This window comes from Beta vulgaris, chromosome 3, assembly GCF_026745355.1.
Source record: "Beta vulgaris subsp. vulgaris cultivar EL10 chromosome 3, EL10.2, whole genome shotgun sequence".
NCBI lineage: Eukaryota > Viridiplantae > Streptophyta > Magnoliopsida > Caryophyllales > Amaranthaceae > Beta > Beta vulgaris.
The window spans coordinates 11065239-11091196 of NC_079204.1; the positions used below are offsets into that span (position 1 = coordinate 11065239).

Genomic DNA, 25958 nt, shown 5'->3' on the forward strand with positions numbered 1-25958 from the left:
CCCACGATAAAATCAATAATAATTGATATGAGCGCCTCATGTATAACACAAAAAATAAACATCTTATGTACTAACATTTACACAAAAGAATAAACATCTTATGTACTAACACTTACACAAAAGTATTAAACATCTTATGTACTAACACCTAATATTAAAACGATTAGCCAATATACAAATTTCACCTTGATGAGAGATACCAACTATATACAGTAAAAAGCTCCCCGAAACACAAAGGTAAGGAAAGATAACAAAGTCTCAACAAAAGGTAACTTTTACTTGGCTCGTGAGTTTTGTAAAACTTAAAGGAGAGTCGCCAAATTGTAACAACAAGCATGAGATGTCTTAAAGTTTAATTAGTATAATAACAATGGGACCCTTTTCATTGTACAAAATACCACATTGCAATATTTAAAGTCTGCTAAGAATATGCTATCTTAACTGTTAACTGCTGTATATCTCTATGTAAGGTTAAAGATTAAAATTACATATAGAACTTACATGAAATTTATTGTCCGTAATTTTAGTATAGTTGTATCTTTGTAAAATTTATAAGTCATATATATTGTTCTGTTTATTCACAACCAAATCACAACTAAAAAAAAATATTACCATACATATGAAATTTGAGAGCTCATAATTTCTAGGTGTTCATGTCAAAGAAAAGATAAAATGTCATATAATATATTTCCACATATAAAATTATTTTTATTTCTATATATTACCGTTCATTTGGAACAAGTATTATTAATCTGGGTCAGTGAGCTAATCACAAACTCAAAATAAAAGTAAACAAAAGGTGAATGGTGCATGTAACAAATAATTGACAATACAGTTTCTTCTATATTTTACTTTCCAAAAATAAATAAAAAATGGGTCAAATAGTATGAAACTTACAAGCTTTAAATTCTGAGGTGCATAGAATCTTACTTCTACCGAGAAGTCGAACATAATATTAGCAAAATCTAAATTTGCTAATAAAGTTCCAAAATGTAACAAACCCTTACTTAGAACTCTCAGTCTTCACTGCCACAAAAATTCTGTCTTTTTTCATCTCAATTTGAACGTCTAGAAAGTGAATCATCATCTTCATATAACAAACTCACGTAGATAACATTTGAATCTCACACACCCAACATCAATGGATAAAAAAACACAATCAAATTCATTTTTTCTCCATTTTCTAAAATATCAAGTGTGTTCGATGAATCCGTGGTCAAACTTTTTGGATAACTTTTTTCGAGTAAATCTGGTATTGAAGGGAACTTTTTTCTTTAATAACAGAAGATTCAATTGATTGAATGTAGCAAATTTTTGAATAAATCTCCATTTTATTTAAATATTATATTGCCCAAATTTAGGAGAAAGATTCAATTAAATTATATAATAATTTTTAGCTATACTATGTTCAAATCTCCATTTTTGGTTTGCAATTTACACGGGTTCAGTTAGCCATATCAAGAGTTACCAACATTAGGGTTTGAAATTTTAATTTGTGATAAAGATCACGGGATCTCAAGACAACAAAAGAGTGGAGGTGAGCGGGACAGTGGAAAGTAGGGATACAGAAAGTGGGAGATGAAGTGGTTGCATGATTGAATTCCAATAGTGGAGCGAATTGTGATTTTATTTGATCCTCAAAGTGAAACAATGGGTAGAGCAATGCAAAGAATTTTTTAGTCAACGTCGCATCATAATATTAACTACATCAGTCATTGAACGCACAAGGTATAAGTCAATTTTAAAATATTCCTAACAAATGATATGATTATAAAAAGTTTAAATCACGATCTAATATTCACACCATGATTTTGGGAGAAACATCATAAAATCATAAAATTTATAAATAAAAAAAATTCGTGCATTTTGCACGAGTCAAAAACCTAGTTTCGTTATAAGTAAATAACTTAAATATATCATACTACATAAATTGAGTATCTTAGATATTATTCAAAATATGTTTTGAGATAAGATTCATTGTATGTAATGGTTAAAAAATTTAAAGAAAAATTGCCGCCTTTGAAAGATAAATCATAATATGAATCAGTTTTAGAAATTGAGACAACACACATTAAATTTTATTGTTGAACTGAACTACTTGATACAACATAAAGATGCATATTGGCTCTTTAAAACAGTTCAAATCTCTTAGAGAACAATAAGGCACCATATTAGGTAATCATTGAATTTAACAATTGAGTTTACAATCCGTCTTGCGTGGACCCGTTTCACATTAAAAATAATGCGGACCGTGTCCAGGCACGTGCCCCGTTACAAACTAGTCACTTCCACTTTCCAAAATCCATGATTTTCTCTCTCTTCAATAAGATTCTCTCGCTATAAAATTTTAACAAAAACAGTTGTTCAGAACAAACATACACTATATCATGTCAAAAACACTATCATGTCAACACTATAACGATTGATTATGATAATTTTGTGTAATATACAAATAAACTACACTATATCATTTCAAAATACACTATATCATGTCAAAATACAATAGATCATGCCAAAAAACACAGCAAAACACTATCATGTCAAATCACACTATATCATTTCAAAATACATTATATCATGCAAAACACTCATACCAAAAAAACTCAACAAAACACTATCATGTCAAAATACACTATATCATTTTAAAATGCACTATATCATTTCAAAATACACTATCAGGTGAGAGAAAGGGTGGAAGACTGAACACGGTAAAAACTGAAAGTTGTAATCATTACAACCCACGTGAGATGGATCAAATGCACACTAAGTTAGGCTATGTTTAGTTCACCTGAAATTTTCTGATCTGAACTTATCTGATCTGATCTGATCTGATCTGAACTTATTTTTTCTGATCTGAACTTATTTTTTCTGAACTAATCTGATTACAAGATCTTATCTTTTAGATTTCTCTCAATGTAAAAGAAAAAACATAGTCATGTGGGGTCTTGTTTGATTCGTCTCAATGAGTACTTTATTAATATTCAATTATTATAATTTTTACTAATATGTAATGAGAGATATTTAATAGTAAAAATGAGTTTAAAAACTGACAGATCTGAACTTATTTTTTCTGATCTGATCTGATCTGATCTGATTAGATCTGAAATAAGCAAAAATAAGGTGAACTGAACATAGCCTTAGTGTGCACCGAGATCATTTTTTTTAGTTGAGTTTATTGTTTCACACGTTTACTCTTAGTTAAAGGCTTAAAGCTTATAATTTTCTATTATCTTTATCTGCTAGCTTACTACTGCAACTCCTTAAAATAATTTTACTATTCTTCACAAATTTCAAGTTAACTCACTTCCCAAGTAACATAAATCAACCCACAAAGAATTTTCCTTACTAATCAATATTCCTGATTTCTTGCATTTTAGGATAGGTAAATATGAGAGATACCCAGAACACAATTTATATTAGAGTAAATCAACAATTAATTAGTTACCAAAGCTCGTCAACCTTGAATAATAATACCAACTTTGTGACAAATTCATAAACTTGATGAAGCACTGCAATTTAGAATCAAACACCAAAAATCTAAAAAATCATGCACTTAGAAAACAAAAATGTAAAAAGAATCAACAGTTAATCACCAATATTAAAAAAAAAAAAAAACCACATACAAAATTAGCAAAATTATAAACAAAACTAAAAATAATTAAGCTGCTAAAAATTCTTCTTATAAACACACAAAAAAATTTAAAAATAAATTTACAATTTCATGTAACTAGGTTTGAAGGGGTAGAAGGAAAGGACCATTTAGAGGAGTTAAACTGAAAAGAATCGAAGAAATTCTTGATGGGTTGCTTAGCGGGTCTTAAATCATCCAAACCATGGAGCCACAATACAAAGTTCCTATTCTGATCCACTACCATTTTGCTCGATTTGGGTCTGGGTTTGGGTTCGGGTTAGGATTCAAGCTAGTTATATGAAGATGAAGAGGAGGGTGATAACTAATGAAATTGTCAGCACTGCAATTGGCTTTGATAGTAGTGAAATTGTCAATGGTGAAAATCAATTCCACACAAACCAATAACAATTCCATACAAACTAATAACAATTACAGCCTAGCTTTGTGATATCGATCAAGATGCTTCAAAGGAGTCATTTTTTTTGTTTGTGTGTGCAGATATATTGAGTTTCAATGGAGTCATTGAAATGATTTGATGAAGGGGGAAGAAAAGTTAATGAAGTTGATTGCAGTGCATCGTTTTTTGTTTCGGGAGAAGAACTACAAAGAAGATTGTAGAGTAAAAAGTGTTAATATGATATGTAAGGGGTACATTGCTTAACTATTGTTACAATTTACCATCTTAATGTGCTTTTGAGTTCTAAACGGTGAAAGAAATAATTTACATTCCAGATCGTAAAAAACCCAATAGTTTAGGTCCCAAACGTATACTTAAGTCCACGTTTCTCTTTTTCTGTGAGTCTTCTGTCTTGTCTATCGGTGTATATATTTTAAATCCTCCTTTAAGAGTTTCAAAATTTCACTTATGCATTTATGCAATGGTTATCAATCCTCGGTATGCAATTTGTTATGTTATTACAAAAGAAAATTTCAAATTTATTGTACGACTAATACACCTGTTAAAAGTGGTATTGGAATCCCTATTTGAGAATGTAAAAATTGTCAAATTCCTTTTATATTTGTGGATTCTTAGTTGTTTCACAAGAGATTTTTCTTTTTTGGCCTTGTTAATTTGTTTATGTCAATCGAATATCTATTTTAAATTTCGTATGACTTTAGTCAATCAAAATCAATGTCTTAGGAGTTTCTTTAAAATTAATAGTTATGCAATTATGCTGAATAAAATGTTAGCACATCCCACAATATTCTATTGCACATATTCAGTGTAAAGATCATGGTCTAATAGCTAAATATAAGTAGGATCTTGCTAACGAATGTCACGAGACGTTGGATAAGCACTAAATATATTTCCTGAAATGATAAATATAAGTAGGATTATATTTTCATTTTCAATTATTTTATTTGTTAGCTTTTGCCATATAAGTATTGTGTCCTTTTAAATGTGCAAATGTGCAAATGTGCAATAGTATCTCAAGAGTCGAGACGCTTTAAGAATGCCAATTAATACAAAATCTTTATCCTATTTCAATCTTATTTTCGAATAAAAAAGTTAAATAAATGTAAACTGTCACATTTGATGATGGTGCAACATTATAAATAAAGTCATTTATACTTGTCAGTGTTTTTTTTAAAATTTATTAAAAAGATTGTGGAGTATTTTTTATTCCTGACAAGCAATAACAATATTACAGTAGTAGAGAGAATCAACCTCACTGCTTCATATTCATAACCACTCGATCCGTCTTCAAGACAACCACTGTTTAGCATGACACTATTTTACAAAATTATATAACCATAAGTCTCATATAAGATCAATGGAATATAGACTGAAATCCAAATAATCAAGGAAGAGTGTGGAATATGGAGCCAAACAACAAGGCTAACAACTAGTATAATTGATGCAAAGCTAAACGTATATTCCAAATCTTGCTATTAAAGTAACAGACTGATCAGATTCTGCATCTGGAAAGAATATCATTATAACATTTATTCCGCAGTTTCCCACGCAAAAATCAGGCAAGAGATACAGATAATGCATTTGGGGCACATCAATGACCTGTTAAGAATGAATGAACGAATACTTGAGGCTAGACATATTACACAAAATGGAGTTTGAGGGATAACAAGCAAACTGGTGCTAAGAACACGCGCGTACGTTGATGAAGCAGATGTAGCAATTCTCTTGAGAGTTAAGAGTCTCCACTTCCATGTCAAGCCATCAAACCGATTTCATACAATCGATCACAACCTCAAATATCGAGCAAAACTTATCCTTGGATCCACAACCATAATGCAATAATGGGAAAACAATGGTTATGGCCCATAAAGAACAATTTACATCTGGACAAACTCAATGATTAGTAGTACATTCCCCAGTTCCAGGGGTTCCTCAAATTTCCACAGCAGAAGTAGATCTGTGATTTAACCTGTATAAGTCTCCTCATCATCCCAAAGAATATCAACTAAAAGAAGCCTAATATTTAAAAGATCTTTAAGAATGGTCTTGGAGCCCGTAAACATTGCCAATCACTCCAATTATACCAACCATTGCAGCCACTACCAACATGGTCCATGAGAAAAACTTCTCTCCACTGGTTAAACTTTGTCCTTTCCCATCCAGCCGTAATGCAATAAGACATGGAAAAATAAAACCTAACGATACTGCTGTTGTCGCCCCTGTGAACTTGAAAGCAGTCCAAATGCTCGGAATCATTGTTGAACCAAGATAAAGCAAGGCCAACAACACCGTAGTTAGTATGTAAAGCCTTTTCCTACTCTCTGAAAGGGATGAATCACTAAAAAACAAGGCATTAACTGCCTCCCGTAGTGAGAAATGAATAACTGGGAAAACAAGAACAAGGTGAAGAATGTATCCTATCCTAATGATATAATTCAGGGCAGCACTGTAGGGAACTCCAAGATCTGTATCAAAATTGGTGAGAATATCAGATTCGGTGTTCTTCCCGAAAAGCAAATATCCAGAAAAGGCAGTAAAACCATAAACCAGTACAGTGACAAGTGTTGTGATTCGTACTACACGATTCATCTTTTGAGGAGAACGTCCATCAAGTTCATTATAAATAGGCTGAACATTGAAGTGGCAAACATATGCATTTGTCATCACCGGGATCACCACAAGCAGATTCAAAATCGCCTTTTTAGAACTAAAATCCGGTGTCATTCGAGGAGGATCAATCTTCCCTTCAACAGCCTTGACAAGTGCAATGGAACACGTGACAACAACAAACACCACCGCAAGAGCAACTGAAGCAGCTGAAGTTAAGCTCAAGGAATCGATTTTCTCCAATGCACACAACGGTGCTAAAAAGATGACCAAAACCACCAATATCACAAGCTTCCTCTGATCCCATACCCCATTACCCATCATCTGATCAAAAACCCCTACATGATGATAAGAACCCGACATCACATCCCCAATAATAATCAGATAAACTACCAAAACCCCTGCATTGTTTATAATGATACAAATCTCAGACAAAATCCTTGCAGGACGGCCTAGGGCAAACTGAACAACTTCTCCATACGACATTGCTTTACAATGCACCGCGAATCTCACCAGCAATTCGACACTCATCTCGGACAAAACCCCGATAACAACTATCAAAACCATCCCTAAACCCAACCCTAAAACTCCCATTGCAGCCGGCAAAGCCATAATTCCAGCACCAATAATCGAAGTAGTAAGATTAAAAACTGCACCAGGAACCCCTGACCCTTTACCAATCCCACCGACAATTAGGGGATAATTTGAAAAATTATCAAATTCAGAATCATCAATGTCAATATTACCATCATATGGATCAATCAAATTGGTTGGTTTTGTATACCCATTACTAGAAACTGGTATAAGAGATGATGAATCATTGTTTTGCAATTGTAATTCCACAGATTTTTCTCTAGGAACAGCTAAATACCCACTACTATCCATTGTCTATAGTATTAACAATAATCAACAATGATAATGAAAACTTTATAATATAAATTGAATGAATCAAATAAAAAGATTAGAACTTTGAAGTATTCAAACTTACAGATTGGTAGATCGAAGAGAAAAATATCCTCACAACCGTGAAATTTGGATGATGGGTTTTGTGAAAAAGAGAGAATTTGGAGAAATTAGGCCTAGATCTGAGGAGGGTCAACTAATATAATTTGAGAAGACCGGAAAAAATAGTAATATGAATTGTATAAGAATTCGGAGAAAATATGTATTGGGTGATGAAATTATGTATTGGGCGATTAAGATGAATTTTGGACCGTCGGATTTTATTGTACAAGGTTTTCCTAATGACAACTGACAAGCAACGACAAGTAGAGAGGAAGACGAACTTTCTTTGTGAATGAAGTCTGGTTAGTCTATGTCTATCTGTCGGTAAGATGTAAAATTTAAGGATCACTTTTCTTTTTTGTACGAAGACTTAAGATTTTATAAAGGGGAGAAGGGAGATTGAAGTCAATATCTACGAGAGTTTGTGTTCGGCACAAGTTTTTCAAGTAGCTTTTAGTATTTTGACTCGGTCAAAACACTAATTAGAAAAAATAAGAGTGTTTGGCAAGATAATGATGTAAGTAGCTTTTAGTGGTACAAGTAGTGTTTTAGTAGTGTTTGTCAAAAGCTACAATTTGTAGCTTTTGGATAGCTTTTAGTGGTGTATAAATTATATGTTAAAATTTTATTTGAGTTTTTAACTAGTTATTCTTAAACAGCTACTTTAACAGCTTCTTTTACCGAACATCAATATTTTACACCGCTACTTGAACAGCTAACAGCTACACACCAAACACTAACAGCTAACAGCTACTCTCATAGCTAAAAGATACCACCACAGCTATTGTTGCCGAACACGAGTACTAGACTAAAATTAAGGATCGTTTGATTCAATTTGTTTTGTCTTATTTTATTTTCTTTTAAATATAAATGAGTGAAGATAAGTTGAACCATTATTTTATCTTATTTTATGGGGTTAATTGGCCAAAACAACATGAATTATGCTTCAAGTGCACTGAGCATCACAACCATTGATGGGTGCAATACGTAGTATGAACTTTAACACGAGGTGCAACCAATAGCATAAATGTGATCGGAGTAAGGAGATTCTACCAGAGTTATTGGATCTTCATTATTTTATTATTTCTAATCTTTTTCCCCTCAATACTCTGTCTTTTTTCCTTTTTTTCTCTCTTCTTCTTCTCTGACAACTTCCTCTATATTCATCCTCCTCACCCACTCGAAAGCCTCCCCTCCCCCACCCCTACCCCTACCCCTACCCCTACCCTACCCACTGGAACTACCACTTTCCCCTTTCCCACCTCGACACCAATCCCCTTCCCCACCTCGACACCAATCCCCTTCCCTTCCCAACCCCGAAGACCACCCCAATCCGATAAACCTAACTCAAATTTCAGGTGGTCGAGAGGTGAGATTCTGATATGGGTAGTGTGGTGATGATGATAGTGAGGAAGAGTGGGTGGAAAGGGGTGAAATGGTGGGGAATTCTGGTGGGGAGGTGGGTTTTTCTAGTGGGCAAGGGTTGGGAGGAGGGAGAAAGATAATTTTTACAGAGGATTTGTTGGGACGGTTTATGCCTTTGAAGGGGTGGGGAAGGGGATGGGGTTATTGCCGAGGGCATGGAAGGAGATGTGGTTGGTATCGAGGGTGGGGAAGCAAAGTGGTAGTTTTCTGTGGGTAGGGTGGGGGAAAGGAGGTTTTTCGATGGATAGGGGAGGAGAAATACAAAGGATTGAGAGAGAAGAAGAAGATAGAGGGAAAAAAAAAGGGAAAAAAGAAGAGATAGGAAAAAAAAGGAAAAAGAAAAGAAAATAATAAAATAATGAAGATTCTATAACTCCGGTGGAATCTATGTGCTCCCGTCACATTTATGCTATTGGTTGCACCTCATATTAAAGTTCATGCTATGTCATGCACCTGTCAAAGGTTGTACTGCTCAATGCATTTGAGGCATAGTTCGTGTTGTTTTAGCCAATTAACCCTATTTTATGTGATCTTGTTTACTGAATAAATGAAAATAAGTTGAACACAACATAGCCTAATATGACCATCTTATGAAGTCTAACAATTGGTTAATCGAAACTTTCACCATATATGTCCAACATTTTTTTTTATTCACCGTATATTTTTGCACTTTTCAAAATTCACCATATATTCCTTAATTTTTTTTTTTCAAAATTCACCTATGTCCTTAATTAATCCCTATATGAGTCGTTAACCTTAATTAAATACCATAAAATGGACCTTTTTATCACTTTTCCTCCATAACTCTCTTCCTTATTCTTTAGCCTTAGATGTTGTTTCAGAGCTAATATGTTAGTAATGAGCGAAATAAAGATTAATTAATGTTTAGTAATTGAATTAGGGTTTAATGAACAAAAAATTTGATAGTGTTTTAATCATTAAAGGAACATGATTATCAATGAATTGAAGGGTATATGGTGAATTGTAAAAATATGAAGTGTATATGGTGATTAAAAAAATTATTGAGGGTATATGGTGAAAAATCTTATTGGTTAATTAATGGTGACAAAGATAAAATTTAGTGAATTCAATTTATATTGAGATTTAAATCCTTGTCCAAGTCATGTTTGGTATCATTGTTAATTTCCAATTTATGTATATTTTGAAAGTCACTTGATTCATGTTGAATCATAAACTTCAAAAAAATAAATTCAAAGGGGTTTTGAATCATGTTGAATCCTAAACTTCACACTAATCGTGTATAAACAATCATATTGATTTTGAAAGTTGAAAATATTTTTTCCTGGTTCTTGTATTCTATTTTTAGCTAGTTTTCTTAAAAATATAAAATATAAAAGAAAAAATAACAACAAACAAGCCCACGTTTCAAGTCGGATTTACTGACATAACCAGTAAGGTGCTAAGTAGAGGTAATTATAGGTCAGGCCGGGCTTTTGCCAAAAAAAGTAGTCTGTTTCGAGACAAAGTCACGGGCCGGATCAAGGTTTGGGACAAAAATCAACACCAAAGCCCGTTATTTCAAGGTATTTTCGGGTCGAGGTGAAATTTTTCGGGTCGAGGTGAAATTTAACCTAAATTTTCAAATCTAGGTTTCCCGTGGTTCGAAATTTTCGGACCAGAGCTAAGCCTTTCCACAGTTGGGTGCTCTATTTACTGTAATTGACGAAGGATAGGAATGGATATATACAAAACAAACGAAAAAGAGATTAGGGACAATAGTTGGCAATGAACTTGATTCTTATAGATTATCTTTTTCTTTATTATGGTCATGTGAAATAGGATTCAATACAATTAGCCAGTTGCCCACTTGATATCTTGATAGAGAGTAGTTAATGAGACATGAACGTTCATACTGCACTTATTTAATCAAGAACGTATTTTCTCAATACATAGCATAATTGTTTTATTTTTTTTAAAAAAAACTTCAAGCTCTTGGAAATGCCTTAATCTCTTCGACCTAAACATATACTACTTAATATGTTCCTAAAAGATGTAGTACTATTGTTTAGAATATTTCATTTGAAATGAGGAAAACTAGTCATGAGTATTTGTTAATGTATATGAGAAAAAGATACTTGTGAGAGAATTTTTTTTCATTCATCTTAATGTATAATTTCATAATGCTAACTTTAAAGGTTTTTATTACATACATTCAAAGGTATTGATACAAACTACGTGCATTGAGAACTGCACTCAAAGAAAACACAGGGACATCTTTTGAGAATGGAGGGTGAGTCGAAAATATGGAAGAAATAATGAAACTGAATGTTTTTTTGGCAATAATTAAGATTGAAAACTCATCACTAAATGAGAAGATTTCCTTAAACAAAGAGATTGCTTTCATATAGTGATTAACATGGAAAATTGAATAAAGTTTTAAAATTTTAATAAGAAGAAAGAAGAGAAGAGAGATTTTGTGGAAGAAGAAGAGCCATTTCACTGTTTGACGTCTGTGTTGGTTGATATATATATATGTACCAACTTTTACCCGTCTGATTGGGCCATTCCAACTTTGGATCCTCAAAATATAAGGTCTTATTCTTTAGAACATGTCGAGCTTGCTATTAGTCATCCCTGATGCTAATTAGTAATTCGCCTCACATCACCAACTAATGATATTGCGCTTTGCATATAAATTTTTTGAAACTTTACCCTAAATTCTCATCAATACGTGAACAAAATGTTATTATGTGTAAATTTCGTCATATAATTGAATGTTCGATTGAACTTCTTTATACTTTCTTACTAATACATATATTGAATTAAAGATATAATCAATTATAAAGATACATATATGTATCACGAAATTTCCCCTAAAGAACAAAAATTAAGGCGGGATAAAAAGCTGTTATAAACAAGAGTTTTTTTTTTTTTTTTTTTTTTTTTTTTTTTCAAATGAAGCCTATATTCCCTAAAAGAAAGCCTATATCATCAAGAATATTCATATACCAAATATATCATATAGTTCAACCAATTTAAATTTGAAATTATTATATGAATCCCAATAATCCCACAAAGTCAAAGAAGAAAATCCAAGAGCTTCAAGACCCTCAGTCACTTCAAACTCAAACCAACAAGATCCACCCAAAAATTTCAAAAGTTTCCATCCTATATTCATGTCTAGAAACACCATGAAAAAGCACATAAAACAAAAAGAAAAAATTTACTACTAAAAAAAACCTATTTAGTAGTACTACACCAAAACTTCCAAAAACTCAAAAAAGATTCCACCAAAATAATATCCCTATTTCCAAATCTCTTCCCCTCTTTTCCTCTCTTTCCCCTTCACAAGTTATTCTCTCACCTCACAAATTCATTTTTTAAAATCCCAATCTTCCATTTACATGACCTCACTTCACTCTCTCTCCTCCATCTCCCCTCCACAAAACTTCTTCATCAACACCAACAACAAGAATACCAACAACACCAACAACACAAACAACAAGTTGTTGGAGAAGGAGGGTTTCTCTGCAACCACAAAACCCCCTGCAATGAGGCTAATTGTGCCGTTACAAGGGGTTGTTCAAGGAAGAGGTGGCTTAATTTTAGGGTCAATTATCCCTTGCGCTCTCTTTTACTTCTTCCAACTTTACCTCAAAAAAAACCGCAACAACAACAACAACAACAACAATTCTCCTTCTTCTCCTCCTACTCTTTCTCCTACATCCTCAAATCTTGAGCTTCATCGTTCCTCTTCTCGGCCCAATTTGTCATCTGCCCGTTGCTCTCTTGGGCCGGCCCGTATTTCTTCTCGGGCTTCTGGGCTTGCCCGACCTAATGATTCAACTTACTATATGGGCCTTGATAGGGCTCGCCAGGATGCTTATCATCAAGTTGATAATCCCAATGGAGTTATTCAGCTTGGTTTAGCTGAGAATTTGGTGGGTTTTCTTTTTTACTTTGTGGGTATTTTTTGTTGGTGAAAAAGATTGTTTTTTTGGGTGCTAATTTTGTTTTTTATTTTGTTGTGGTTTCATGTAGTTGTCTTTGGATTTGATTGAGAAATGGGTATCAGAGAATTGGGATGGTTCGATTATTACTGGTGGTGAATTGGGCATCAATGGGATTGCTACTTACCAGCCATTTGATGGATTGATGGACTTGAAAGTGGTAATTTTTATCTTTATTACTCCATATGTGTTTCTATTTTATTTCAACATTGGGTTGAGGGACTATATTGAAATCTTGCTTTATTTTCTGCTTTTGATGATTAAAACTAGTTGTTGGTCCCGGGCGATTTTCGGCTTTATTTTAAATAAAGCCGTCTTTTAATGTTGGATGATGGATAATAACTTGCCAAGTGAGGAGACAAGTAGATACTATGTGTCAAGAGTACTAATTAATTGCATCATCGAGTGATATGAAAAGTGAAGTGTCACCTCAGTCATTATTGCTGTTTTTTGGAGGAAACTTCTGTGATGTACTATGAAATATCATGCATTACTCATCATTCTTTTAATGGAAACTTTAATTGTACTAGCTTTTATTGAGATCATCTATGCTGAGTAATCTGGAATGAAAAGCATATGGGAAACTTTGCAAGTTGGGTTTTACATTCGTGTACGTTTTAATACCTGGAGAATTGATTTTTGTTCTAGGGTAGTTGAGAGTATCCACGATTGAAAAGGATATATATGAGTATGATATTGGAGATTAGAGTAAAAACTTCAGCAAATTGTTGTAATTTTATCCATGGACCGCTCGCACGACAAGCACTTGTGCTTTTTATGGAGTTGTGCAAAGACAGCTGACAGTGAATTTATTACTTGTACAAAAAAAATAGGAAGTTGATCTGAACTAACCTGTATTAAAAAGTAAGTGAATTCAAAGGAATGTGGGTTGAAGAGCCTCTTCTGGGGACCTGGACACATGGCCGTCCTTTTAGTAAGAAGTTAAGATATGCATGATAGGCTACTTGTGTCAAAGAACCAGCTCTCGGTTCTTGTTAACTGTTTACTTCCTTAACAACCCTTTTGGTAGGCTATAATAGATGATATAATGGTAAGTGATTTATTGGTAAAGTAAATCTAATGTCAATGCCCATAGTAATGGAACTTTATCCTTAAACATGTGATTCTTTTCACGAATTTTCATTCCCTATAGGTACCATCACTAAAGTGGTAATGGAGGTTAAAAACAATTTACGGAAAAAGTACAAGAATTTGTGGAAAGGCAGGCATTACCATTTACTATAGTATTAGATGACACTTTCTTCACAAATTCACCAAACTACATATATATTCATTATCAATGCCACCATTTATTACCAGGTATCACAAGGGACGTAAGTGCTGAATTGGGTTTCCAAGCTAGTTGTCTAGGGCGCATCATGTTCAGGAATTCAGAGGCAATCAGATTTTGCCATTGGTTGCCAATTTTAAGTATCGGATCTATTCATATCATAAATTGGAAACAAATTCTGCCTAAAGTTTGACTTTTGTCCATTACCCATGAGGTCTTATATGTGCCATTTGGGCAATTAAGTTCGTGATGGTAATGTAAGCCCTTAGCTCTCTACTTATAATGCAAGTGACTCACCCCTTTCCCTAAAAATCCTCATTATGTAGTGTTTAAATTTCAAAAGAACTTTTTAGTGAACTTAATTATCAAGACCAGGTGTGGAGAGGATTTTTCATAGTTAGGCAAATTTAGTAGATCATGTAGTTTGCTTGAAAGTTAAATACATCGAATTTTTCTAATTACAACAGTCTTGACTCAAAGGATGTGTTTTGGGGAGCTGCTGGCTGCCTGTTGCTCCAAGTGGGTATGTGAGGTTTCTAGTATTGTAGTATTGCTTTATTTTAGACGTTGCGCGTGTGAGGTTTCTTGTAATGTATAATTGCTTTATTTCAGACGCATGGATGGCTTTATGCTAGAATAGCTGGTGTTACCTCTTTAAATACCTTTGTTTCAAATTGTTGGAATCCTAGAATTGAAAGATTTATTGAAGTTTACCCCATTTTCTCTAGCTAAATTGTAGTGCTTTACTGAAACAGATTTGGTGTGATGGAAAATTTGAATAATGAAAAGTTTTTTTTTTTAGGGGAAAGAGAAGTGTATTAATTAAGGGACAAAAAGTCCATGAATACATAAGGAACGACATCACTAGGACAAACGTTTCCAACATTGTTCAACTCCAAACGGCACTGCTCTAGTTAAATTGTGGGCAACAGAATTCCCATCACTTTTGACATGACTAAATCGAAAGGATTCAAAGGCATTACACAACGAGAGAACATCACCAAGAATGGCATCCAAGTTAGCAAAATATATTGCAGCCTTCGACAGTCTTGTAGAGATCACCGGCGAGTCCGACTCAAAGATGACATGGGCTAGACCATGCGTAGCAGCTAATCTTGCGGCCAGATAGACCGCCTTGCATTCGGCTACCTCCGGGGGCCTAGTATGCCCGACACCTTCTCACAGCCGAGAACACCACTTGCCCACTCGGATCACGAGCCACCACTCCTAATCCAACCCACCCGTTGATTGATGCGTCCGCATTCATTTTAATCACGTTGGCGGGGGCGCACACCATCGAGATGAGCTACTCCCTAGAGTCCTCGTAATGCTTCCATAAATCCTCACCGCATATTGGTTGAACTCTTCGACTTACCTCTTAATTCGTTAGCTTACTATCTGAACATAGTGGCTTTGATTCTCAAACACCTTCTTGTTTCGCATCGTCCATACATTCCACATAATGTAGCCGCCTGTTTGAACAAGTTTTGAATCTACCGTGCTCCACTTCTCAAGAGTTTCACACATCCCCTCATCTTTAATGCCTTGTAATAAAAACCTTCACCCTAGATCACCCCACAAACGCGCTATACTCGAGCACAAAAACAACATATGTTGTTGGGTTTCAACGTCGCTGAAGCGGGCAGCAAGCATCATCAGTAAGATGCCGCCTAAAGAGAAGCTCCCGGACCGGAAGCGAGTTGGTGCAAACGCGCCACAAAAAATGACGAACCTTTGGTGATACTCGTAAGCTCCACAAGATGCCCCAAGCTAGATGAAAATCCTCCAAATTCCCTCCTTTCCCTAGCATATACGCCGTTTTCACCGAATAAGCCCCATCTTTAGAATAAGCCCATGCCAACTCATCGTGCAAATCTCTTGAACTCAAAGGAATTGAAAGTATGCAACGTTGGTCTCTCTTATTAAAATGTTGCTCCACCACTTCTACTCTCCACTCTATTCTACTATGAAGCACGGTTACTTCCCCGGAGTGCCGTTTCCCGTACCGGGGACGGATACGGGACGGGTACGGGATGGATACGCCGGAAAAACGTCCCTGTGACGACTCTTGATTGGTGGGGACGTCGGATTCAGTAGGGGACGGCTAGGGTGGTTGATGGGGACGTTTTGGAGACGGATCTTGAAGCTTTAAGACGTACCCATTCTGCCATGGCCGGATTTCTTGAAGCTTTTGGCCGAAAAGTCGTGGTTTGTCAAGAATCAGTAGCTGTGCGTTGAGTTTGAAGGAGAAGGGAGGAGAGAGGTCAGAGGAGAGAGGAAAAATATCACGTGATATCATTATAAAAAAAAGTTGTTTGGCTGCCAGCTATATTTCACCTTTTCTTTTTTTTTTTACCGATTCTTTTTTTCTCTTTGAATAAATAATGAATTGCCCCTTTTTTTCTCCTTTGGCACGTGGTATAGTGAATCCCACTTTTTTTTGACCGGTTCTTCTTTTCAAATTTTTTTGTTTATGGCTTTATGCCAGCTTTTATTATAAACTACAACAAAAAGATAAATGTGAAAAAAAAGTGGAGTAATATTTTTCTAGATATACTTTGACAGTTTGACTCATTAAAAATAAACTATTTTTTTCCAGATTTAATTTTTTTTTTTTGCCGAATCCATGCCGTACCCGTTTTTTGAAAATTTGATTTTGTCGTTTTCCGTCCCCGTACCCGTATCCGTTCCCGTATCCGTTTCCGTGCTACCTAGCTATTCTAGCCTCATCAATCAAATCACCGACCACATTCAAACCATCCACCCGGTTGCTTGGAATAAATCTACCTTCTTCATATCCCATCCAAGGATCCGCCCATAAATCAATTTTCGTGCCATTCCCAACTCTCCAAATTAAGCCCTCCATCACCAAACTCTTCGCTCCCCAGATGCTATGCCACGCATAACTATTTGAAACCCCAGCCGTGCTGATTGAATATCGCCATGGGGATAATATTTCACTCATAACCCGACTCACAAGGGAGTGTCTATAACTTAACAGGCGCCAAACTTGTTTACCCAACAAAGCGTCATTAAAGACTACAAGATCCTTAAACCCCATCCCTCCCATACACTTGGGTTTACACATTTTTTCTAGCTCAACCAGTGCATTTTCTTCTCATCGCTTCTCCCTCTCCACCGAAAAGGAGCCATAGTCGAGTGGATTCCCTGAGTGATAGCAGCAAGAATTTTATAGACACCCATTAGGTAAGGGCTTGAATTACAGCTTTTAGAAGTATCTCCTTTCCCGCTCTGGATAACAGCTTCTCTTTCCACCCCTCAATTTCTTCCACATTCTGTCTAATAGTTCCCGAAACAACACTTTCTTAGATCTTCCATAAATGGTGGGCGAACCAAGATACTTCTGATGCCTGTCAACATGCCTCATATGGAGAATGTCAATCAACTCTTCTTTTTTCGCACAGTGAACCCTGACTTTTCATAATTAATTTTCAGCCCTGATGCTGCTTCATACTTGTTGAGAAGATCAATTATTGTTAAGCATTCCTGACGGGTAGCCCTTGTAAAAAGTAGACTCTCATCTGCAAAAAGAAGGTGAGAGATTTTTGGACCATTTCGACTAACTTTAGCCCCATGAATTGCCCTGGTAGCAACTTTCTGTTGAATCATGTGAGAAAATGCGTCAGCAAGATAGGGAGAAAGCGGATCACCTTGACGTAACCCTCTGGAGGGCAATACTGAACCACAACCATTAATAATGAAGGAATAAGAAACTGACGTAACACAACTCATCACCAAATTAACCCAACGACCATCAAAACCCATAGTCAACAACAATTTTCGAAGAAAGCCCCATTGTACCATGTCATAGGCTTTGCTCATGTCTAACTTCATTGCCATCAAGCCTTTCCTGCTATTATTCCTTTTCTTCATAGTATGAAAGAGTTCCAGAGCAATAAGGGAGTTATCTAAAATCATCCTTGTCAGAACAAAAGCACTTTGGTTCTCCGTTTCAATACAGGGAAGGAATTGTTTAAGCCTCATAACAATAGCTTTAAAAGCTATTTTATACAATACATTACATAAACTTATAAGCCTACATTCAGAGACAACAATAGGTGATTTAACTTTAGGTATCAGAGCAATATTAGTACAATTAACATTCCGTGGGCAAGAAAAATTATGTAAAATATTGCTAACAAAGTTAAATACCTCATCCCCAACAATGTGCCAGAATCTCTGATAAAAGATAGCATGCATTTCGTTCGGAGCTTTACATGTCTGCATATCACTCAAGGCGGCAAAAATTTCTTCTTTTTAATAAGGTTTCAGAAGAATATCATTGTAATCCTGAATCATCGACTCCTTTACGTTCTGCATAACCTCCTGAACAGCAACATTCGAAGGCTCGGAAGAGGTAAAAATCGACTCAAAATATCGCTCCACCGTACTCTCAATCTCATCTCCACCCGTTTGCCACACCCCTCATCCATCGAATATACCATGAATGAGGTTCCGTTTTTTCCTTTGAGAAGCATTATGGTGAAAATAGGAGGTATTTTAATCCCCATCCTTCACCTCCGCCACTCTCGATCTCATGTACCGGTAAGCCTCGTTCTTAGCATGTAATTCATCCAACTCCTTTTCCAAAGCCGCACACTTCTCACAACTCTCCCTCGAGATAGTCTCACTTTGGGCTTCATGTAACCTCTTCTCCACCACTTCGAATTCGTTTCTAAGAGATCCGAAAGCCGTTTTACTCCACCCCTGCAACTCCCTCATGACTGCCCCTAACTTTTCACAAGTTTTTGCCCCCCTCCGCAGCACTCCACGCAACCCTCACCACCTCCTCACATGCGTCATCTAGTAGCAATATGTCTCAAAACGTGACCCATGAGACCGCCTTCTTTCAATCCTCTCATTTCCCTTACACCTTAACATAATCGCTGCATGATCTAAGCAGTAACGCACCTTATGCTCAATAAAAGCCTCCGGAAATAGGTTCATCGAGGAATGAGACACAATAAAGCGATCCAAGCGCTCTCTAATACGTGTTTTCGAACTGCGCCCCCCCTCCCAGGTGTGCCACTGACCCACAAAACGTAATTCCCTTAGATTGCAGTTAACCATCACACTCCGAAACCCCTCCATAGCTCTCCTCTCTCTCGGAGCACCACCCTCTTTTTCGGTATAATTCAATCTCATTAAAATCGACCCCAAAAACCATAGGCTCCTCATAATCCTCACACAACCCTTGAATCAATTCCCATGTCTTGTGTTTATTCTCCTCCTCCGGCCAACCATAGAAACCCACAAACCTCCACCGCACATCCCCACCACTCACCACATCACCGCAAATATAATTTTGGGAAAAAGAAACCATCCTGAACGAAATTGCTTCTTCCTTCCAGAACATGCATAAACCACCTGCTTTCCCAACATTTGACACTCCAAAGGCCCCGGAAAATCCGAGACTCTCCTTCTTCTGCTCAACAATATGTTTAGTAACCTTCGTTTCCGACACAAACAATATGTCGGGGGTATTAGAAGCATTAAGCCTCCTGAACTGACGAACTGTCCAAGGGTTACCCATTCCCTGACAGTTGCAACTCAAGATTTTCATAATGCCCGGTGGGGTTGGTTACAACCAACCTCCGCCTCAACAATCTCAACATTATTGTCAATTTCAGAAAAATCAATTAATTTTAGGTTTCTTAAAACCCAAATCATCAGCGTTATGAGTATCGTCCACAATCATATTATCAACAATCTTTCTTTTTTCTCCAACCATAACACTGCAAGCAATAATGCACGGGTTCTCATTTTTAAGATCATTAGGGGGTGCCCGATGCATTTTAGTCAGAACGAGTTTTTTGTTTTAGTTTCTTAAATTTTTTGGCAACATCACCCTCCCCAGCGATAAAACAATAAACACTTGTATTAATATCACATGGGTTAGTCACCACATCCAAGGAAGGAGGATTGATGGCTTGAACCGACACCGCATCCAAAGAGCGACCTGATCAACCACCTCGACCACAACAGCAGCCATAGTCGCACCCTCATACTCAGCAGCAGCAACCACAATTCCAGTAGTTCCACTCGTCTCACCCATAACCTGAACCTCCATAGTTGTAGGTGGTGCGTGGCTCGTTTCCCCCTCCTTTGATTCACAGTGCTTAACTCTCCCCACAATGTCCCCTTCCGTCCTCCCAAAATCTATGGAACGAGCACCCTTCAAAAAACACCTCGTCTCTTTTCCATCTTCTGCCCTAAGCCAAGCACCCCATTGTCTTACACCTTCTTTATCCTCTTCAACAACCGCCATACAATCTCGTCCTATGTGGCCTATCACCCCACACGAAAAAAATGTAGGGAGACGCCCGTATTTGATCTCCACCATGGCCGAAGCTCAATTTCTCAAAGACAAACGTTGCACTCTCCGTAGCGGTTTCGTAATATCAATGAGCACTCGAATACGCGCCGACTTATCCCATAATATTTCATTGGTATCCACTTCAAGAACCTCCCTTAGACTCCCTCCTATCATTCGAAAATGTGCTTCCAACCGACATCACATCGGCAGATTATAAATTTGGACCCAGAACGGAGAATGATTCATGATAATGTTAGATGGTTGCATATTGACGTCGATTTCCTGTAGCAATACCAGATTTTGATCAAAGGTCCATGGCCTACCTGCCATGACCTTCTCTTTGTCACGCTTACAAGAAAACTGAACCATGAATAAGTCATTTTCTATAATCTGAAAAATAGCCCCCTTCGAGATCGCCCATAGCGCTTCGAAATTAAAGGATCTTACTGTTAAAACCTTACCAATCAAGGCGAGGGTAAATTCTTGATTGAAATCCGTGTCAGGAATGTCATCGTAAGTTATTGTTTTGTCTTCCTCCGCCGTGATCTTCAATTCCCGATACTTTAAAGATAATCTCATCAACCATGATGACTGACACCAATCCCAAGAAAAGGATCACAAAGATCGAAAATTCGAGTAAAAATAATGGATACCCAGGACTAGAACTCAAACCCTAGACAGACGCCGGAGAGAGACTCGCTTACTTTTCCTTTTTGTTATACTGAATAATGAAAAGTGGCGCATTGTCTATTTAGTGATTTGTAGGTGTAGGAGTTCTATATATTGTGCGTATCGGTGGAATGAACTCTAATCTTTTAGCATATAGATGTTCAGCTTGTTCTTCTTACTTATTTATTTCCATTTTACCTGCTATGGGACTCCTCAGATTTGAGGTGCATCTAGTGATTATCAGCCAATGCAAATCTTTAATAAGAGAAGTGATGTAGTTATCTTCGCTCCCACTTCCCCCTCTCATATCTCATGTCATGAAGTTTGTGAAGGCCTTTGCATAATTTTGCTCGTGACCGACACAAGTGTATACTTTTTTTTGGGAAATTGTTGTATGTGATTAATATCTTGTTCTATTGTAGGCAATGGCTGATTTCATGTCTAAGGTTATGGGGGATGTCTCCTTTGATCCTTCACAACTAGTATTGACATCTGGCGCTACTCCTGCAGTGGAGATACTATGCTTTTGCCTGGCAGACCACGGGAACGCCTTGCTAATTCCAGCTCCATATTACGCTGGGTACTTCTTTTTTATCTTATGAAGTTTTCCAACATTTATGGAACCAGCTTTGTATATCCTAGTCCTTTTACTTTAAAAGATCCCAAATGCATTGACAATAAGACGAAGAGATCTGAAGAAATTGTGCATAGACTAACATGAAAACCTACAGTTTTGACAGGGATTTAGTGCGTACTGGAGTGGAGCTGATACCTGTTCATTGTCGTAGCTCTGATGACTTTACATTAACTATTCCTGCCCTCGATCAAGCATATAATAATGCTAGAAAACGGGGGCAAAAAGTTCGGGGCATCCTTTTCTCAAACCCTTGTAATCCTGTAGGCAATTTACTCTCGAGGGATGCACTGTACAGCCTTTTAGACTTTGCCAGGGAAAAGAACATTCACATTATTTCTGATGAATTATTTGCGGGGTCAACCTATGAGAGTTCAAAATTTGTAAGCATGGCAGAAATTGTCGAATCAGAAGATCTTGACAAGAATAGGGTTCATATCATATATGGGCTATCCAAAGATCTTTCTCTTCCAGGCTTTAGGGTCGGGGCCATCTACACCTCTAATGAGAATGTTTTAGCTGCTGCGAAAAAGTTAGCGAGGTTTTCTTCAATTTCTGCTCCAACACAGCGTCTGGTAGTTTCAATGCTGTCAGATAAAAAGTTCATTGAAGATTATATGAAAACCAATACAAAGAGGCTAAAGAGGGTGCATGATTCCTTTGTTGCTGGTTTAGATCAACTTGGAATACCATGTGCAAGAAGTGAAGGGGGATTATTCTGTTGGTCTGACTTTAGTGGACTGATAAAGCCCTACAATGAAAAAGGAGAGCTTGACTTATGGGACAAGCTGCTAACTGTAGGGAAAGTGAATCTAACCCCTGGGTCAGCCTTTCATTGCATTGAACCTGGATGGTTTAGGTGCTGTTTCACTACACTAGCTGAAAAAGACATTCCTTTGGTTATGGAACGGATTAAGAAAGTTTGTGAAAGCTGCAAATCACCTAGCTAATGTGCTGTGATTAGTCATTCAGAGTTTAAACTTAAGAAATCATACATGAATCATCCAGCAGCGATAGCAATGATAACTATGCATCAGAGTTATGAAGATTGTTGGTGATATTTTGTTCAAATTGTCTACAAGAGAAATGTACAGATATTATATTCTTAGGGAAGCGTACAATACTGGTAAAGATCTTTGATAATATATTGGTGAAACTTGTTAGACGAGAAGATTATCGAGACATGAAGAATTCATTCCTACTAATGATGAATATGCAGCTTCTACACAAAATGAATTCCTTGAAATGCTGTCTTAAGAGAGTTTTAACGCCAGAAAGTCCTTCCTCAGCATTTTCGCTAGTCCTCCGCCACTCGCCACAATATTGAAGCATCCTTGAGGTTTGTTCTTTGTGAAATCCTGCCATTTTCCAATCCGGCAAGTTAATTATTGAATAGTTTATGTATATATCAAGGAATTAACAAAGGCAATTCAGCCATTTTTGTCCATCTGTAGATTATGAGGAAGTATATGACATAGGATCTTTTTTTTTGTTTTTCCTTTTTTTTTTCTTTTTCTGATGAGTTAATAACAGATCAACAACCATTTGTTCTCTCTAAAGTAGAAGGCTGATCTCAAAAAGAGAAAAATCTACATGGGAGGCTCAGCCCGTGAGTAGATAGCAACTGTTCTATATTTGACAATAATAATTTTTATGCGTCATTCTATGAAGTGTGAATGTTTGGGCTAAGAAATTACCTTTTGTTGATATTGCTTCTTCATATTAACTGCTTTTCGGCGAAAACTTCTTCTACGACTCTGCATTATGAGCTCTCCTAGGGTACATGGTCTCCTAATCACGCCACTTCGTCTGCCATCTCCAACTAGTTTCTTATGCTCTGCCGTTGTAGGAGTTTTTCTCTCAGGAAGCCTCATTTTCTCCTGAGGGTTCTTTCCTTGTTGAAGAAACCCAGACTTGGGTGGATACAATGGAAAGAGGTGTGCCAAAAAAGCAGCACCTTTCAAGCTTGTATTTCTATTTGCATAGCTATTCGGACTGCTGTTACTTTCTGGTGAAAGTGGACCCTCCATATACCCATCAACCCGTTGCTCTACATACGGGTTTCGTAGAGGTGTGAGGCGATTTGCAAGGAGAGAAGGAGCCGAGCAAAAGGACTCCTCTGATTGGACACTTATTGCATCAAAATCCAACTCTGACATCCAATCTCGATCATCATAATCATCACCATACGAGCTATCTTCTTCATCGGTCTCATTCCCATACTTGGTAAAGTATGCTGGAGGTAAAGGTAAGCACATGTTTTCCGGCACTGTTTCTTGAGTCTTGGGATTTGTCGGTTCCTGATCAAAACACCGGAGTGGAGTCCCGGGTTTCTCCTCCCATTTGAAGGGAATGGAAGCAATGTACTTCATGGGTAGCGGAACAGGTATTAAAGGCTCGCGTTTTGGCTTCCAATCCTTCTTTGGTGCTCCTGGTATCTCTTCCCATTGAAATGGTATTGTAATTTGTTGCTTGATTTTCTTTCCACACTCATTTTTCTCATTGTTTTCTATATCTTCCATTGTGAGTATGATTCTAAGCCTTGTGTTTTGGGTTATGCTGAGTTTCCTTTTATATTAAGGTGTAGTTAGTGGGTTAGATTTTGTGGCAAAATCAGATTAATTATCATTTTGATAACTGTACCATCAAAATGTTGGCATGGTTGGGATTCTGCCAAATTGGATTTGGTATACTGAATGTTACTCTCTTCTTAATGGGTCTGCATCAACCCACTTTGTTAATGCTATCTTCCTATATCCTCTCAGGGAAGTCTTTTGACACATGGAAAAGTTGGTGCACTTCCATGATTACTTCTAATTTCTACTATGAATTACAAGTTTGTATGGAATTTTTATTTCTTAGTCAAAGAACATCTGTATGAATCTCAGCCGTTTAACTCCATGTAAAAAAAGAAAAGAAGGGATGTATTACTGCAAATGTTAGGTTAGTCTAGCTAATAAATTATTTGGGTTGAAAGAATGTTACTTGTCTGAATAAAGATAATTTTAAGACTTTCTTGTTGTGAAATACTTTATGTACTTTGCAACCATTTGACTTTTGTAATAGTCATATGCTTCCTTTGAACATTTTTTTGATTAATATATAAAAGTAAATGTTATTGAATTTGAATCATTATATATATATAGATATTTATGTTGGCAAGCGTAAAATTCAATTTATTGCAATTTTTAATGACGGAGAAAGTGGAGTTTATAATTTATATATAAGTATGATCATGTGAATGAGATAAGTTTCATTATTAAAGAGTCACCTTGTGATTTACATGTAACGAGATTATGCCTCAAAAATATAGTTCAAGTTAAAAAATAAAGTCAAATTAGCATGTTAATTAGGGGTATATGCATAATGACTTTATGAGGCATATGGCCAAGAAGAGTAGTAAAACTTGAACTTTGATCATGGATTATTCCAAATGTTGATATACCTACTATGTTCATACCAAGTATGTTTTTACAAGCTTAACAAAACTGTATTATGTACTACTCAGACGCTCTTCTCCAAGCGTCTTTTATGATTTATATATAGGGATAATATAATCACATGAGATTTAGTTAGTTGTTTTTTTTTGACATCGCGAAAACAAACATAAAAGAAACAAAAGCACAACGAAAAGGAAATTAAAAGCATTGAAAAGAAGAGACGTCCGTTTTGCTAGTGTTAGCCAGAACATGAGCCCTTTGAATCAAGTAATATGCCATCTTTGCCTTAATGTGTTCACTTAGGGTGCGTTCTATTCAACTTATTGGACCTGAACTTATTGGAACTTATCTGAACTGAACTTATTGAACCTGAACTGAACTTATTGGAACTTATTAAACCTGATTGGACCTGATTAGACCTGATTCAACTTATTGGACCTGATTGAACCTGATTGGAACTTATTGGACCTGATTGAACCTGATTGACCTTATTGGACCTTATTGGAACTTATTGACCCTGATTGAAACTT

The 25958-nt window shown here is 36.3% G+C and overlaps 3 protein-coding genes across 7 annotated transcripts; 1 reads left to right on the forward strand and 2 right to left on the reverse strand.

The window, feature by feature from the left end:
* Window positions 1-5487: 5487 nt before the first annotated feature.
* On the reverse strand, window positions 5488-8001 carry LOC104906316 (amino acid transporter AVT6E). Its single transcript, XM_010695050.4, has one exon. It carries the CDS (start codon window positions 7539-7541, stop codon window positions 6084-6086), a length of 1458 nt encoding a protein of 485 aa, XP_010693352.1. The 5' UTR covers window positions 7542-8001; the 3' UTR covers window positions 5488-6083.
* Window positions 8002-12232: 4231 nt separating this feature from the next.
* On the forward strand, window positions 12233-24518 carry LOC104906317 (probable aminotransferase ACS12). 5 transcript variants are annotated; one of them, XR_007272467.2, is made up of 6 exons: window positions 12233-12988; window positions 13089-13217; window positions 21777-21934; window positions 22086-23114; window positions 23208-23327; window positions 23838-24518. XR_007272467.2 is itself a non-coding variant. In XM_010695051.4 (4 exons), the coding sequence occupies exons 1-4, from the start codon at window positions 12452-12454 to the stop codon at window positions 22936-22938; spliced, it is 1677 nt and encodes a 558-aa protein (XP_010693353.2). In that variant the 5' UTR covers window positions 12233-12451; the 3' UTR covers window positions 22939-24518. The 5 variants fall into 5 exon arrangements, 1 of the variants encoding a protein (XP_010693353.2); XR_002041234.3 differs by having other exon boundaries at window positions 22086-23327; window positions 23522-24518; XR_007272466.2 differs by having other exon boundaries at window positions 22086-23327.
* Window positions 23025-24510, reverse strand: LOC104906318 (hypothetical protein). The gene is made up of 2 exons (XM_048641041.1): window positions 23686-24510; window positions 23025-23346 (listed from the first exon to the last, which is right to left on the reverse strand). Exons 1-2 carry the CDS (start codon window positions 24508-24510, stop codon window positions 23242-23244), a joined length of 930 nt encoding a protein of 309 aa, XP_048496998.1. The 3' UTR covers window positions 23025-23241.
* Window positions 24519-25958: the final 1440 nt, after the last annotated feature.